This window comes from Silurus aristotelis (assembly GCF_946808225.1).
Source record: "Silurus aristotelis genome assembly, chromosome: 6".
NCBI classification, from domain to species: Eukaryota; Metazoa; Chordata; class Actinopteri; order Siluriformes; family Siluridae; genus Silurus; species Silurus aristotelis.
This window is the reverse complement of record NC_139579.1, coordinates 4,188,202-4,205,746: the sequence shown is the minus strand read 5'-3', so window position 1 is coordinate 4,205,746 and position 17,545 is coordinate 4,188,202. Positions and strand designations below refer to the sequence as shown.

Genomic DNA, 17,545 nt, shown 5'->3' with positions numbered 1-17,545 from the left:
AATAATAATAATAATAATAATAATAATAATAATAATAATAATATAAATAATAATAATAATAATAATATAAATAATATAAACAATAATAATAATAATAATAATAATACACAATTTATTTGTTTACTTATTATTTATTATAGTTAAATAAATCATTTATATTAATACAATATAATTAATATATTAATGATGATAATAATAATAATAATAATAATGATGATGATGATCATTTAAACAATTTCAATAATAATAATAATAATAATAATAATAATAATAATAATAATAATAATAATAATAATAATAAATCGTCCTAATTTGCATGATATCGCTCGTTAAAACGAAAGCCTACGTATTTCCTGTGCGTCATTTCCGGTTTCCGAGTTTGCTGTTTTCTGCAACTACAGTGGCAGAGATAAAAGATCAGCAGTTTGGTGATGGAGAAGTTAGGTGAGTCCTCAAAAAAAAACTATTTAATGTGTTCTGCATGTTATCGATAGTTTAAAGTTATGTATAATTCATTTTTAAAAGCGACGTTGTTCATTTAAAAACGGCTAAAATGACAGCTAGCCGGTCGAATCCCAATCGGACTCCGGTTTTCTGTTTATGTGCACTACGGAGGATGTGAGTGAATTGGACAGAGCGCCCTACGTAGTGCACTGCATCAGTGTGATGGAGTAATATGGGATACGGTACATGGTTCAGCTGACATGGCTAGCATGAGTTTGTTAATGGTGTAGATTGTGTTTTGTTTTAAAATTTGAACAGATTTGGCGAGGCTATATGATGCAGCATGCTTTTATTTTCTTATAAGAAATCAATAATGTGTGTGTGTGTGTGTGTGTGTGTGTGTGTGTGTGTGTGTGAAGATTTGCCAGCCCCTGGTCCTGATGATCTGCCCCTGGCCCTGCTGGAGATGGGCTGTTCTGGGAGGTTTGAACTCCTCACACACCCATCACCCAGTCACAAACCGTTCCCACCACAGAGCACGGTGAACACACACACACACACACACACACACACACACACACACACACACACACACACACACACACACACAGAGCCCTGATGCCTTTAACTTCATGAGGATAAAATCCTCCCTTTTCAGCTTTAAACACTTTCTGTGATTCAGTTCATCCCAATACAGTTCAATAGGATGTAGTTGTGATGACTGGGCAGGTCATTCCACTCCAGCCGACTGTTTGCCCTCTAAATAACACTTACACAATAACTCGGACGTCCACCTCGGCTCATTGTCTTGTTGTCCCATGCAGCTGCGTTCCGTTCGAAATTGCATGGTGTAAGTTGAAGTCTTGAAAGGTTGCCATGTTGGTTCCTTTCACCCGGAATAAGTCTCTGATCTTCCCTGATCCAAAACAACCCCAAACCATGAAGCTTCCACCTTCATGTTTAACTGTGGATATGAGGCATTTTCTTCTATGATTAAGAAAAAAAAAACACTCCTGACGAGTGTTTTTTTTTTTTTTTATAAGTGCAGGTCTCTAGTCTAAATCAATCCACCTCTTAATACCATCATTATGATGCCACGGCTCTAGAAACCATCAATATTAAACAGAAACGAAGAATAACAGAGCGCTGCATCAGAGACAGGAATCTCATACAGTGAGAATAAATAAAGCAAAAAGACAAAACATACAAGACAAACACAGACTTTGTGAGACAATATAGACAGTACGAGTGGGGTATCCAAACACACAGACAGTAAACAAAAAGAAAGTATGTGCCAGAAAGAGTCGTGCCAGGGCTGCCATCCCCGGCGCCATCTTGGATTTCATTCTATCTATTCAAGCATTTTATTTGTTATGAAATCTAAAAGAATATGAGGGGAAAAAGTGGTAAGAGAAGATATGAGAAAATATATTGTATAATTATATGATGGTGGTATTTAAATATATATATAGGTATAACAGGCCAAAAACAGAACCAATGATTGACAGTTCCTTGTTTGAATGTTTTTTTTTTTCTTGTAGCTTCCTCACGGGCTTCCTCCTTTCGCCGTGGACCTGAAGACTGAGGTGGAGAAACATTTCCTTCACGATCCTGCGTGGATGCCCATACACGACACAACAGACGCCTTCCAGAAATTTCTTAAGTATGAAAGCCACGATTATGCTCTTAGAAAAACACGATTCGGTTGCACCTGGCAACCGAGTCCAAATCCACTTTACAGTGTTTTTTTTGTTTTGTTTATTAGATGTCATTTTTGTTCACAGATAGTTGTAATATGTACTTTAGGATCAAACCATTATTTCCTTTTGTCTCTCAGACTGACCAAAAGGGACCGTCAGGTGGACTCGTTGTTGCACTCTTCGTTGTCTCCTCTACACTCGGGTGTGTCTGTAGTGAGAGATCCCACCACCGGCATGCTGCAGGATTTCACCGAGGTGCTCAAATGTCTAATCATATATTAAATATAACACACACACACACACACACACACACTAGAATGGGAATTGATTACTATTATTATAACTATTATTAGCACTATGATTTATTACGACTATAATGTTCCTATTTATCATGTTTACTCATGTGAAAAGACTCTAATGTGACTCTCAACACAACGATCTATTAATAGAATGATATTAATGACTCAAACACTGATTAATGTTTATTCAAATGATCATGAGCCCAAAAAGCGGATTGCTAGTAAAAAGTATTTGATGTTTAAAATGTTGAAACACTTCAATAAAATACAGTAACGAATTACATATTAGTTTCTACGCCACTGATTATTACTATCATTTCAATTTTTTTTTTTTTATATTTATTTCTAATCAAATATCCAATGCAGGGAATATTAGCTGCGTTTCCACATTTGTTTATCGACATGATTCTCTCTCTGGTTCAGGTGTTACTGGAGCACACCAACTTGTCCGCAAAGAACTCTTTATCGATGCAGCGGCAGCCTGGACCTCCATCTGAGAGCCTCAGAGGCAGCAACACCAACTACCCCTTCTTACCAGGTGCTTCCATTTTTTTTCCTTTAGGGACATTTTACACTGTAGTTCCATTCAAAAACAATCCTCCCTTAGCATGAACAACAGCTTTGCACACTTTCGGCATTCAGCTGAAACGCCTCTTTCCCCTTGAGATTTCTTTCTGAGATTGTAATTTAGTTCATCCCAGAGCAGTTTAGTAGGATTTAGGTGCGCTGTCTGGGCAGGTCATTGTATGCAAGATAACAAACCAGACGACTGTTTGCGCTCTGAATAACTGAAACGTAACGAAGTCCAGGAATCGCATTGTGTTGAAGTTTGGAATGGTTGCCATGTTGGTTCCTTTTACTCGGATTGAGACTCCAAATTTCCCTGCTCCAAAAACAAACCCAAACCATTAAGCTTCCACCTCCGTGTTTGAAGCAGTCTGATAACATCTTCTCTCCCGTTCTCATTCTTATAGAAGATCTTCTATTAGAGAAACATATGCCCAATTTGGACTTTTCATGGATTACTCCCGAATCATTTTTCCACTCTAAGATCTTTTTGTTAGAGCCAGAAATGTACTTGTACACAGAAAGTTCTTCCAGTCAATAATGTACAATTCTTGTATGGTTGTTTTTTTGTTATTATGTACCTACTCATTTGCATTGAAACGATAGAAACACTCCTAGGTTCTTGTCTTCTTCTTCTTGTTCTTTCGACTTCTTCCAGTAGGGGTCGCCACAGCGGATCATCCTAAACACTTAATAGTCTTAAAAACCTTCATTTTGGGGGTTTTTACTCTTTTTACAGTTATTCTTTTACATCTGTTAATTCTGATTCATTCTCTCATGACGTGAAGACACAAACCTGCACACATCTTCAAGATCTCGTCTCATTCTTTTTTTTCTCCCGGCTTCCTCATGTTTTGTCCTCATTCAGGTGGTATGGAGGAGCTGACGTTAGAGCTGATAGAGAAAAAATCCGAGCTGGAGGAGGACATCGACTTTGAGAATGGTGAATTCTGCAGATTTGCAACACGGCTGTTTATATTCAATGCTTCTGTATAAGCGTTCGTTAGTATTTTTTTATTTATTTATTTATTTTCCTTTGTTTAGATTTACTCACGGTGCCTCCGGGGCTGAAAGCCGGCGTGAACTTCAGTAACAAAGGTTTAATTCAGAGCTTTTTTTACACACACACACACACACACACACACACACACATACAAATCTATTTCCCTGTTGTTGATGCCTTACTCTGTATTGTATCTGCTCTCAAAATCATTCAGAGGCCAAAACCACAAAAGGAGACGTGAACCTGCTGTCCCTGCTGTCTACATTCGAGGACATAATCGAACCTGTACCTGAGGAGAAAGAGAAAGGCTCAGGAAGTAAAGAGGAGTCCAAACTCCACAGAACTAACAGCCTTGAAGATCTGGGCATTAAGGTAAACACTAAATCAGTATATGTAATAAAACAATTACAGGAAATGAATCGCGACATCCTGATTAGAATTTTGCAGCATGTCCATGTTTTTTTTTTTTTTTTTAATCCATTTAGGGTTACATTTAATTTTGTGGAACCTCCATAAAAACAATCCGTCAGCTCCCCGTTTCTCATTTTCTCTCTCGTGAGCTCGAAAAGGGAGACATTTAGCTCGTCATGTCATTAAGAACCCAGGAACATTTACTATTTAATACTCTTTTTAACACGCAGTTCTTCTCGGGGTTTTTTTTTTTTTTTTGTCTTTCAGGACACGCTGCCATCTCCTACTCCCGTTCCAACTTCATCACCAAGCCGGACTGATGGAGGAATGCAGAAAAGCCAAGAGGAGAAGAAGGAAAGAAAGTGGGCGGTGCCCGTGGACATCACCTCTCCCTGTGACGATTTCTACAAACGAATCCCCAATCCTGCTTTTAAGGTACCTGTGTATGTATACTGTATGTTGTTTTAATAAGTAAAGAAATTTGCTCTGGAACACACAGGGCACTTATTTATGGATTGTGATTTTATTGTGTTACAAGCCCTTAAACAGTCAAGTCAAGTTTATTTCTATAGCGCTTTTCACAACAGACATTGTCTTAAAGCAGCTTTACAGAAATCAACAGTTAAGGTGAACAGTGTGTATTTATCTCTGATGAGCAGCCATGGTGACTGTGGCAAGGAAAAACTCCCTTAGATGTTATGAGGAAGAAACCTTGAGAGGAACCAGACTCAAAAGGGGAACCCATCCTCATTTGGGTGACATCAAGAGTTTAATCATAAATCTTTCAACACTGGAGAGTGAGAACTAACATGAGCACTGGAGTATAAGATTATAAGTAATGTTCTTTCTACAGTCTTTGGTCCAGCACCTGTGTACTGGAGTTAACATTAAACCCATTATATAACTACATTATTAGTGTGCTATTATGTCACTATATGGTCATATCTGTTAGTTATTACCCACAGGGGAATAGAATAAATGATGTATTTTCTCGTGTGTATTTGTGCGAGTTTTAGTATCCGTTTGAGCTGGACAAGTTTCAGAAGCAGGCCATCCTCAGGCTTGAGGCTCACGACTCTGTCTTTGTGGCGGCTCACACCTCGGCGGGAAAAACCGTGGTGGCTGAGTACGCCATAGCGCTCTCGCAGAAACACATGACCAGGTGTGTGTGTGTGTGTGTGTGTGTGATGAATCTGTACATAAAAGCCCAAAGGTCCAAAAAAAAACGACGTCAGCGGAAAACCAGAAGGCTGCCGACGATAACGATAATGACGCTGTTCTCTTTGACGATCGTTTTTTTCCGCCAGAACCATCTACACCTCCCCCATTAAAGCTTTATCCAATCAGAAATTCCGTGACTTCAAAAACACGTTTGGTGACGTTGGGCTTTTGACTGGAGATGTTCAGCTGAACCCCGAGGGCTCCTGTCTCATCATGACCACTGAAATCCTGAGGTAATAAAGCAATCATGATTCACCGAGTAACATCCATTACGATTCTGTTGTATAAGAGGCGACTATTATGCCTTTCTCTCTCTCTCTTTCTCTCAGGTCTATGCTGTATAACGGATCCGAGGTCATTCGGGACCTGGAGTGGGTTATATTCGACGAGGTCCATTACATCAACGACGCAGAGGTCAGATGAGTTTTTGAAGTGGATTTGTCCTGTTTTATTCTGTTTATTCTATGAAAGATTCTCAGCTAGAAGAGTCTTTTCTTTCCTGTTTCAGAGAGGTGTTGTTTGGGAGGAAGTACTCATCATGCTTCCTGATCACGTCAGCATCATCTTGCTCAGCGCTACAGTGCCCAACGCGGTGGAGTTCAGCGAATGGATCGGGTACGTCTTCTTTATCTTCGTCTCAATAAACCGACGCTTTATTTTTTTTATGACGCGACTTGTGAGGGATTTAGCAATCGGATCTTCTCGCTTAAACCCTCGCATAGAAAATCCTGTGGAGGCATATAGGTAGCAAAATTCTATTTAAAATGGAAATGTAGTTAAATTTACATTTTCCATTATTATTTGTGCAACTTTTGGTTAAAAAGGACAATAAAAATATAATAGATTTTTAGGGTTGCCATTTCCAATCCACCATGATCCACCTTTGGCTCAGAATGCAGAATTTTGCTACTGATATGCTTCCATCTGGTTCATGATTAGCTTTGCTATGTTATTGAATAAATCAAAATGAGATTAATGAATCGTTCCTGTCGATTGGGATCTCATGGCGTCACCGTTTCCCCTTTTTTGCCAGGCGGATCAAGAAGAGGCCCATCTACGTGATCAGTACAGTGAAGAGGCCAGTGCCACTGGAGCACTACCTCTACACAGGAAACAGCACCAAGACTCAGAAAGAGCTCTTCCTTCTGCTGGATGCTACTGGAGGTTTCCTGACTAAAGGGTAAAAGCCAGGAGACTTACCTTTTTATAAGATGGAACAGTTTTCAATGCAGGACAAAACAGCAACCAATCGAAAGCATGCAGGAAGTGAAGCTATTGATCACGATTACTGAAGGGATTTTATCTGTGTGAAAGAAAAATGTAATCTCTTATTGGCTTTCTATTGTTTAAAGGAATATATAAGGGGCTTTATACTTGTCCTTTTACAGCACAGTGAAATTCTGTTTTTTTGCAGTCAGAACGCAGGGTCTGCCATGATACAGTGCCCCCGGAGGGCCTTGCTCAAGGGCCCAAGAGTGGATAATTGGTAATGCCGAGGCTTGAACCCCCGACCTTCCATTCAGTAACCCAGAGTTATACCCACTGAGTTCCCTCATGCTGTTAAAAGTTCCAGCATTAAACAACCATACGAGGCGGTTCGAGACTAACGATGCTAACTGCCGCTATTCTGACCCCGTTAACACGTCTGCGATTTCATCATAGACAGCAAGTCAGAGCAAAAAACGCAAACGTGGAATTCGGCGTAAAACCTGGATGAGGGTCGTTCGACGTGAAATACGTGCGACGCTGCAACGAGTCGTCCGAGGTGTTTTTTTTTTTTTTTTTGTCGCTTCAAGAGCGAAACCATTAGGCAACTTGTGCATGATGATCGTCGGTAGAACAATTCATACTATCTCACCCGCCAGTGAACTTCGAAACTTTTTGATACCAACTCGTATAAAAGTGTAAGTAACAATCGTAGTAGTAGTAACAACAGGGGGACAAAAACTAAACCAGCATTAATTGGATTTCTGAAGTGCCTTATGATTGTAAACTACTGAGACTAAGCAGACTGTGATTAAAGGTTGTACTTTGTTTTTTGGGGGTTGTTTTTGTTTTGTTATATTTATTAGTTTCTTTTGTGTATGTGTTTTAGATACTATGCAGCTGTGGAGGCGAAAAAGGAACGCACCAGTAAACATGCTCAGTCTTTTGGCACGAAGAAGGTTTCACAGAGCACCACACCAAATCAGGTCCGTGTTCTGATTTCTAAAAATAGTAGTGTAATAATCTAGCATTTAGAGGACATACTTAAAGTGATGTTTATAGTATGTATGTAAGAGTGTCAAGTTTTCTCAGAACTGTGTATCAGACTCATTTTCATAATTGCGAGATGGAAAGAACATAAGCTATCATGAGTGAGGCCCAACTAACAGTTTTTTTTTTCTTTTTTAATTAAACATATACTCAATAAACAAAAGTATTGGGACACCTGACTTTTCGAGCCATATGTGGGTTTTTTTTTTCAAAATTTTTACCACACAGTTTTAGGTGCACAATTTTATATATACAGTATATAAAATATACATGATGCCTTTGGGGTGGCTTGAAATTTTCCCTTTAATTGAACTAGGAGACACAAACCTGTTTCATCATGACTGTGCACAAAACCAGGTCTATGAAGACCTCATGCTTTACATGTGTTGGAGTGGAAGATCTCGCATGGCCTGTTCTAGAGCTCTGTCATCAACCCTACTGAACACCTTTGGGATGAATTGGAATGCTGACTGCACCCCAGGCCTCCTCACATCACCTACATCAGTACCTTCTAACCACTGCTAACACCTTTTGTAGCTGAAGGGTCACAAATCTCTGTAAACACACTCCAAAGTCTAGTGGAACATCTTCCCAGAAGACGGGAGGTTTTTATAACAGTTATTGTGGACTAAATGTGGAATGGGATGTTCGAAAAAAAGCACATATGAATCCTATGTTAAGGTGTTAACAAACCTTTTTCCATATAGTGTAGATGTAACGACTGTTTTATTGCACTCGTAAAAGGGAATTTTTTTGCCAGGTAATTGTTCGTTCTTCCACTAGGGGGCGCTCGTATTAAAAAAAATTTGTTTTTGTTTTTAATGCGTTGTCAGAAAAGAAAGGATCCCAATGAATGCATGTATGTTTCAGGACCGAGCCGTGTGGCAGACGCTGCTCCACTTCCTGTCAGAGAGGCAGCAGACTCCGGTGGTGGCGTTCACCTTCTCGCGCACCCGCTGCGACGACAACGCTCGCTTGCTCACCTCTCTGGACCTGACCACCTCTGTGGAGAAGAACGAGATCCACTCCTTCTTTCTTAGGAGTCTGAGCAGGCTGAGAGGAGGAGATCGACAGCTCCCTCAGGTACAACCTGATTTTCATGAGTACTCAGGATCAAGCGTGATCCATAATCATCTCGTTCCATCACATAACACACAAAGGCACATGGAAAATGTATGTGACTTTCTTTCATATTCTTGTCTTTTCTCTGGAAGGTGGTAAAGCTGATGTTTTAATACATCTACTGGGGTAAAAATATTCACACCCCATTTTCCTGCAGTGGTGTAATTACAGTAATGTACAATTTTCCTGTCAAAAGTTTGGTCTTTTTTGGTTGCCATGTTGGTTCCTTTTACTCAGAACACCGTCCCTGCTCCAAAGCAACAATGAAAGACGCATATTTTGTGTCTTTTAAATTTTTTTTTCTTAGTAGCACTATTAATCACGTTCATGCATTACTCCTGACTCCTTTTTTTTCACTTTAAGCTTCACATCCTCTTACTGAAGGATCAGTCAAAGCACTCAACTAAGCAATAACCTGCTCAGAGGAGCGTATCTGAAACCCGGGTAATTAACCGTACGTATTTTACAGCTTTAATGGACCGCACTGGAGATACGGATTACTTGAGAGCGAGAACATCGCGAGAGAAATAAATAGAAAAAAACAGCCATGCAGCCTGTAAAAGCTGATGTATAGATTGCGAGTCAGAAGTTATAACTCTGCAGAAGACATGAAAGTGTTTGGAGCAAGAAATCATTTATTTCTTTTACATAAATGATGTTGGTTTTTGTTCCTCAGATCCTGCTGATGAAGGACTTGCTGAAGAGAGGCATCGGCGTGCACCACAGCGGCATCCTGCCGATCCTGAAGGAGGTCATCGAGATGCTTTTCTCTAAAGGTCTCGTAAAAGTACGTCTCACACCTGTCGTGTCTTTGAGTCTTCTCGGGTAACAAAATGTGTTAAAAAAAAAATACAAATTAATTAATTAATTAAAAGCAAAAATGAGGAGGCATGAGAAAGAATTTCAGAACATTGAGTGTTTCTGCTCTTTAACTCTTTATAAAATCTATGAAAATGATATGTATGTTTTTCATTTGAGTTAAACCCATATTTGGCATGTCGCTGTATCATATGCTACACGACTGCTGAATTCTCAAATCTTTTTATCAGAATTTTTTCTATAACAGCAGTTTCATTTTCTTTCTCTCTCCTTTATTCTCTCTCTCTCTCTATCTCTCTCACAATCTACAGTAACCAGGTAATTTTCCAGCAGTAGACGAAGTGCTCAAACCATGTACCGTATTTTTCGGACTATAAGCCGCTACTTTTTTCCCACGTTTTGAACCCCGCGGCTTAAACAACGAAGCAGCTAATTTATGAATTTTTGCTGGGTTTTTCCCGCTTTCACAAACGTCAAGCCAAAAAACCGAGCGACATAAAATTAGACCAATTAAATTTCCGAACGGAAACGAAAAACCGCAGCCCACCTGTGTTCTGAGCTGCACGGCATCGGGAGAAAAAACTTCCATTGGGTGATTTTTAAACGCACTTTCGTTAAAGCCTGTGTGAAGTACGTTAGTGTAGACGGGTGCGGCTTATTTATGTTAAAAATTAAAATATTTGTCAAATTCAGTGGGTGCGCTTATAGTCCTGAAATTACGGTAGTTGAGTTAAATTAGAGCTACACTCGGTAAAATACTGTCTCTTTAAACTTTCACTTGAACTTGTTTGGCTTTCCTTAAAATGTAAGACTCAAACTTCTTAATGGAAAAAACAACATTGCGTTCTTTAATTATTCGATGTTCCGAGAGAAATAATCGTTAGAGACGAATAATCGCTTTTAAGGTCGTAACGTGTCGTTTTTTTTGTACACCAGTGCAGCATTGATTCTATTCCCCCATCAGCACACTTTCAGGTGTTGTGTTTCACATGTAATAGATAAGAGCTAATGAGGTTCCAGTTTGCTCATCTTTCGTTATTACCAGATTGGTTTGGGGGGCATTTTGCTATTTTTAATGAGCCTTATGGACGAGTCTTCCTTCTCCCTAACGTCATTACGATGCCGGAACTTTAATATCAGCCAATTCCACCACGCGTGTCGATTTGTGCATTTCAAAACCCGCTGGAGATTAGCTATAACAAGCACGGCGATACATGTAGGATATCGGGTCCTCACTGTTTGCCCCCACGCATCATGAGTAATCGAGTGTATGCAGGTGATCACAGCGATGTTCTCTCCCTCGTGCAGGTTCTTTTCGCCACCGAGACTTTTGCAATGGGTGTGAACATGCCGGCCAGGACCGTGGTGTTCGACAGCATCCGCAAACACGACGGAACTGGATTCAGAAACCTCCATCCTGGTAAAAATAAATCAATAATAATAAATTTAATTTAATTCTTCATGTTACTATGTTAATGAATCTACAGTCAGCTTCAGAATTATTGGCACCCTCATTAAAAAAATACTTTGAATGAGGAGGGGTTTTAGCACTCCTGCATTTTAGGTTCTTTCACCCTTAGGTTAGTCTTCTATGATGCTTCATGTGAACGGACAATACAGAGATCACTCACCCTAAAGATCCTTTCACTTTACGGGTTTTCTTGCCACTACGTCGATGTCAGAAGCTTAACAAATCCACCATGAAGTTTTTTTATATAACCTGTTTCCCCAATAATAAGGGTGCCAATAATTTAGAAGTTGTCTACGTGTGTAAGTGTCAGCCCTCGCTGTCAGCCTGCTCCTGTTTTTCCTTATTATTTATGATAACAGAAATTAACGAAGACTGAACCGATCCTCATCAGTGTCAGTGAGTGCGCTGCTCATTAGATTCGGCCAGGTGCTGACAGAATAACAGAGCTTAGTGAACAGGCAACACAATTAATCTGCATACAAGACTGATGTCTAATGTAAATTTGCTCCATGGAAAGCTTTATGAAATACTACAGGAGGCCTTTAATGTGCCGAGTGGGTGTAATCGCTTTGCAGAGACGAGTGTAATTTGCACACCGTGATCAGTGAACATATGCGACATGACACAAAGCTCATTTCTTTGTTTGCCGTTTGATCTAAACTGAGTTGCAATAAATACTTGGATTAATATTTTAACAAATTTGAGGTAGTCATAAGCCAAACATTATATGCGCCTGACATTACATGTGCAAATCTTACTACTATAATTATTTTTTATTATGAGGGTTGGTATTTAATGTTAAGTGAGAGTGATTGGAGATGAATATACAGGAATACAGAAACTCTGTTGGAATTAAAATGAGGCCACACCTCCTACACTGTGACTGACTGACACATATCCCACACCTTCTACACTGTGACTGACTGACACTGAGGCCACACCTCCTACACTGTGACTGACTGATACAGAGGCCACACCTCCTACACTGTGACTGACTGACACATATCCCACACCTCCTACACTGTGACTGACTGACACTGAGGCCACACCTCCTACACTGTGACTGACTGACACATATCCCACACCTCCTACACTGTGACTGACTGACACTGAGGCCACACCTCCTACACTGTGACTGACTGACACTGAGGCCACACCTCCTACACTGTGACTGACTGACACGTATCCCACACCTCCTACACTGTGACTGACTGACACTGAGGCCACACCTCCTACACTGTGACTGACTGACACTGAGGCCACACCTCCTACACTGTGACTGACTGACACGTATCCCACACCTCCTACACTGTGACTGACTGACACTGAGGCCACACCTCCTACACTGTGACTGACTGACACGTATCCCACACCTCCTACACTGTGACTGACTGACACTGAGGCCACACCTCCTACACTGTGACTGACTGACACTGAGGCCACACCTCCTACACTGTGACTGACTGACACGTATCCCACACCTCCTACACTGTGACTGACTGACACTGAGGCCACACCTCCTACACTGTGACTGACTGACACTGAGGCCACACCTCCTACACTGTGACTGACTGACACGTATCCCACACCTCCTACACTGTGACTGACTGACACTGAGGCCACACCTCCTACACTGTGACTGACTGACACGTATCCCACACCTCCTACACTGTGACTGACTGATACAGAGGCCACACCTCCTACACTGTGACTGACTGATACAGAGGCCACACCTCCTACACTGTGACTGACTGATACAGAGGCCACACCTCCTACACTGTGACTGACTGATACAGAGGCCACACCTCCTACACTGTGACTGACTGACACATATCCCACACCTCCTACACTGTGACTGACTGACACAGAGGCCACACCTTCTACACTGTGACTGACCGACACTGAGGCCACACCTCCTACACTGTGACTGACTGACACTGAGGCCACACCTCCTACACTGTGACTGACTGATACAAAGGCCACACCTCCTACACTGTGACTGACTGGCACTGAGGCCACACCTCCTACACTGTGACTGACTGATACAGAGGCCACACCTCCTACACTGTGACTGACTGATACAGAGGCCACACCTCCTACACTGTGACTGACTGACACTGAGGCCACACCTCCTACACTGTGACTGACTGACACTGAGGCCACACCTTCAGCCCAGAGTTTATTAATACACTTTTAATATAGTCTCTGTTCCCCCTTAAAGATGTTGTCTTTGTGATTGCGTTTGTTTGTACTACAGGTGAGTACATCCAGATGGCGGGGAGAGCAGGCAGAAGAGGGCTGGATGCTACAGGGACGGTTATCATCCTTTGCAAGACAGGAGTTCACGAAATGGCGGATCTGCACACAATGATGCTGGTGTGTTCTGATACCGAGTCCACCTCCATTTTATCGTTTTGAGGGTTTATATACGTACCTCATTGAATCAGAAACAATATAAGTTTAGACTAAAAATCCTAAAACTAAAATCCTAATGTGAATCATACTGAAAGTGCAAACCTTATTCACACTGAACTGAATTATATTGCATCTTTATTGACCTGATATGTACGATCATATACTAATGCATTGCTAAAAGGCCGAGATTCACGGTTCTTTCATTGCCATTTGTATTAAACACTGAAGGGTATTTTACGCTTGGGGGTTCTTCTCTGGCTCTTCTCTAAACGTTTTTCTGCACTACCAGTTTAATGGACTGGTCCAGAGGCTCCTGCCGCTCCATGGCAACGGCATCCAGGGTGGACCGAGAGCTGTAATTATGCACAGCGGGTCGGAAAACGATCTTCAATCTCCATAAAAAAAAAAAAAAACCCCAGCTGATGCACAGCTCCATTAATGGGTTTTGTGTTTATTTCTTCAGCTGTTTGGGTCATTTCTGTGGTAATCGCTGTAATATGGTGCAAGGATTAAACGTTTCCCGTTTGCAGGCCACGCAGATTCTTAATAATGAAAAGACTTTGTGTGTTTCCTCAGGGAAAGCCGACGTTGCTGCAATCACAGTTCAGGCTGACTTACACCATGATCCTCAACCTGCTGCGAGTCGAGGCCCTCAGAGTCACCGATATGATGCGCAGGAGCTTCTCCGAGAACCACAGGGACACACAGGTGGATACTTTTCCTCTAAATTTTCTTTCAAGGCTTGTTTTTGTGTAATTTTTTATAAAATATTAAATTTATTTCATTATTATTATTTCTTAAATATTATAATAAAGGTTTTGATAAATCTTGCGGTACGGATTCTTTAGCGTTTCCTGACACTTTCGCATATCGAGAGAGCGAACACACACACACACACACACACACACACAGATGCACAAAGGCAAATTAGTGGACTGACATCAAAGGGTTGTATTTGTTTTTCACTTTTCTAGGAAAGATGTGTAACAGATGTATCGTTGTTCATCTTTGACATTTATTTGTCTTTGCTGTCTGTCACTTTATCTCTCTGTCTGTCTCAGGCGAACGAGAGAAGGATATCAGAGCTGAAACGTGAGCTTTCCTCTTTACCACCTCTTGACACAGAGGGTCAGCTATCTGACCTGCTTTCCTACTACCACACTTTGACCGAGCTACGCATTACAACAGAAGCCCTGCAGGTACATTAACACACTCACACACACAGTAACAGACGAGAAAATTTGGCAACAATTCCAAAATTGCAATTCTATCAGATACTACTCTTAGTGTGAGTAAACGTGAGTTTTCTTTCCCGCTCTTCTCAGCAAGCAGTGATGGAGTCCGTGAACGGGATTAAGGCCTTGTCAGTGGGGCGGGTTGTGGTGGTCAACAACGCTCAGCACTTCAACGCCCTGGCTGTTCTCCTACAGGTCCGTGTGTATCTGCTTCAGAGCTCTCTAATTTGCCGTCTCTGAGTTTGTTTATCGGAACCGTTTGTCATTCTGCCGCCTCAGGTGTCCACGGACTCTGTGAATCGGACGTTCACCGCCCTCATCATTTGCGAGAAAGGGAACGAAGAAGCAGCAGAGAACGTTCCGAACAACCGCGCGCTCACACACCTTCACAACACCAGCCTTTTCATTCCAGAGGGTCAGACTCGTACTGCTTACCTCCTTGTACAAAACGAATATTAAAAATGTATGCAAATTAATCTCATAGCGTGTGTGTGTGTGTTTTTAGGTCCCTGCAGTCACACAGTGCAGAAGCTGAAGTCGCAGGAAATATCGGCGATCACCATGAAGACCCTGAAGGTCATTCCAGAGCGGATTATCGACAACTATAAAAAGAGACAGCAGCCCCGCTTCAGGTGGACGAACCACTGTTTTGTCAAGTTTTTTTATTTCAGATTCATTCCTCTTTCTCTGGTCATTCAACTATCCTTCTTTTTATTTCTTCCAGACTGGATCCACCCGGTCAAGCCATTTCCACTGCAACTCAGGAGCTCCTGCGATTGGCTGAGGCCAGCCCGTCTGGCATCTCAACCCTCGACCCTGTGAATGACCTCCACCTGAAGAGTGTGGATGTGGTGGAGGCTGTGATGAGACAGCGAGTCCTTCAGGACAGTCTCAAAGACTTCCACTGCACACACTCACCCACTTTCACAGAGCAGGTATATCTCACTTTTTGGTTTTATTTTTTATTTTATTAATATTACCATTTTTAGATTATTCTTTGTAAAAGTCACGTATATCAAGGCCGTAACGGTACACATTTGATTATTCATAATAAAAAAAAAAAATCCGTATTGCAGATATGTGTTTTACATTTAATATTTAATTTTCTAAATATATTTTCTATTTATCTGTTCTACTTATTTCAGCATATTTGAACAAATGCCGTCATTCCTTCAATCGATCATTGATTCACTCCCTCGATGTGTGCAATTGTCAGGATTTTCTCCTTTTAAGAGAAATTCTTGAAGCTGCAAATAAAACATTCAAAAAACACCACGACGGCAGAATAAAAAAAAAAAGTCTGTTTTTTCAAGCTGCAGCACGTCTTTGCCTGGTATTAAAAACGATATATAATAGCTAATCCTTCTGGCCCTGGCTGCCAACCCCTTTCGGTCCTTTCGGCATTAGAGGCTATGGTCTCCTAAGCTGATATTAATGCCATCCAGTCTCCAGCGTCGGAGAAACGAGATTAAACTCATCTGCTACTAATTTGAATTTCCCCGAATGCCTAGTTGGAAAAGCGTGTTCTACGAGAGACTGAGCCGATTGTTTAAAGGTGGCTTCTCTTTTATTGTTTTCCCGTCCCCAGTTTGCACGTGTGCAGGAGCGAATGAAACTGGCGGAAGAGTTGGACAAACTGCTGTACTTGATCTCAGATCAGTCATTGACTCTGCTGCCAGAGTACCACCAGAGGATTAAGGTCAGTTCCCCATTACCCTGGCCGGTTACAGGCATGGTCTAGCCTACCCAGGAGTCTTGAAGAATAGTGATGAGTATGCGGTAGTATACTGTAATTTGCTTTATATATAAAGGTATACCTTGATACCCTTTTCATTTAATCTATTGTTAAACATATTATTAACATCTGCGAACAACGGGTTAATGGACACGAGGGCTGATGCTGAAGTCTAAGAGGTTAATAATTTTACACATTACTGTATATAATTTAGCAAGACAAAGCAATTTACAGTACCGTACTGTATACAGTATATATTTGTGGTTTTCCAGCAAAACATGAAACGTGCTTTAACTCGGGGACCATCTGTATCACTCACCGTTCAAACCCTTAAGTACCGTAATTTCCGGACTATTAAGCGCACCCAAATATAAGCCACACCCACTGAATTTAACAAAGATCTTTATTTTAACTCCTGGGTTCCTGAGCAACAAATTAGAACAAATTAGTAGAGCAACAAATTTAGAGAGGTTTTTCCACTTTTTTTTGTTTTTGTTTTGAAGTGTTGTGGATATTATAACGGTGTTCTGATCCGCAGGTCCTGGAAGCTCTGAACTACATCGACAGTAGCGGAGCAGTACAGCTGAAAGGTCGGGTAGCGTGTCAGATCAGCAGTCATGAGCTCCTGCTCACAGAGCTGCTGTTTGAGAACACGTTGAGTCCTTTGGCGCCCGAGGAGAGCGCCGCCCTGCTGTCCTGTCTCGTCTTCACACAGAACACTCAGATAGAACCGCACATCCCCAACACAATCCAGGAGGTAATTGCACAGCAAATGTTGTGTGCGTGCATGTGGCACTGCTACGCACAATTTACTCTAAATATACCTCCTTCTGGAAGTTTCTGTCCC

At 41.2% G+C, this 17,545-nt stretch overlaps 1 protein-coding gene across 1 annotated transcript in view; it reads left to right on the top strand.

Moving 5' to 3' along the window:
- The first annotated feature begins 348 nt into the window (after nt 1-348).
- skic2 (SKI2 subunit of superkiller complex) overlaps nt 349-17,545 on the top strand; it is a 23,554-nt gene continuing 6,357 nt past the window's right edge. The window contains exons 1-27 of the mRNA XM_083544261.1: nt 349-444; nt 864-985; nt 1,986-2,107; nt 2,282-2,399; nt 2,867-2,981; nt 3,879-3,953; nt 4,055-4,108; nt 4,228-4,385; nt 4,692-4,859; nt 5,441-5,586; nt 5,732-5,878; nt 5,975-6,059; nt 6,154-6,260; nt 6,679-6,825; nt 7,741-7,837; nt 8,772-8,984; nt 9,700-9,810; nt 11,151-11,262; nt 13,571-13,689; nt 14,305-14,436; nt 14,790-14,927; nt 15,054-15,158; nt 15,243-15,378; nt 15,469-15,595; nt 15,688-15,898; nt 16,552-16,662; nt 17,237-17,455. Of these exons, the coding sequence (XP_083400387.1) occupies nt 432-444; nt 864-985; nt 1,986-2,107; nt 2,282-2,399; nt 2,867-2,981; nt 3,879-3,953; nt 4,055-4,108; nt 4,228-4,385; nt 4,692-4,859; nt 5,441-5,586; nt 5,732-5,878; nt 5,975-6,059; nt 6,154-6,260; nt 6,679-6,825; nt 7,741-7,837; nt 8,772-8,984; nt 9,700-9,810; nt 11,151-11,262; nt 13,571-13,689; nt 14,305-14,436; nt 14,790-14,927; nt 15,054-15,158; nt 15,243-15,378; nt 15,469-15,595; nt 15,688-15,898; nt 16,552-16,662; nt 17,237-17,455 (3,408 nt within the window). The 5' untranslated portion in view covers nt 349-431. The remainder of the gene's footprint in view (nt 445-863; nt 986-1,985; nt 2,108-2,281; nt 2,400-2,866; nt 2,982-3,878; nt 3,954-4,054; nt 4,109-4,227; nt 4,386-4,691; nt 4,860-5,440; nt 5,587-5,731; nt 5,879-5,974; nt 6,060-6,153; nt 6,261-6,678; nt 6,826-7,740; nt 7,838-8,771; nt 8,985-9,699; nt 9,811-11,150; nt 11,263-13,570; nt 13,690-14,304; nt 14,437-14,789; nt 14,928-15,053; nt 15,159-15,242; nt 15,379-15,468; nt 15,596-15,687; nt 15,899-16,551; nt 16,663-17,236; nt 17,456-17,545) is intronic.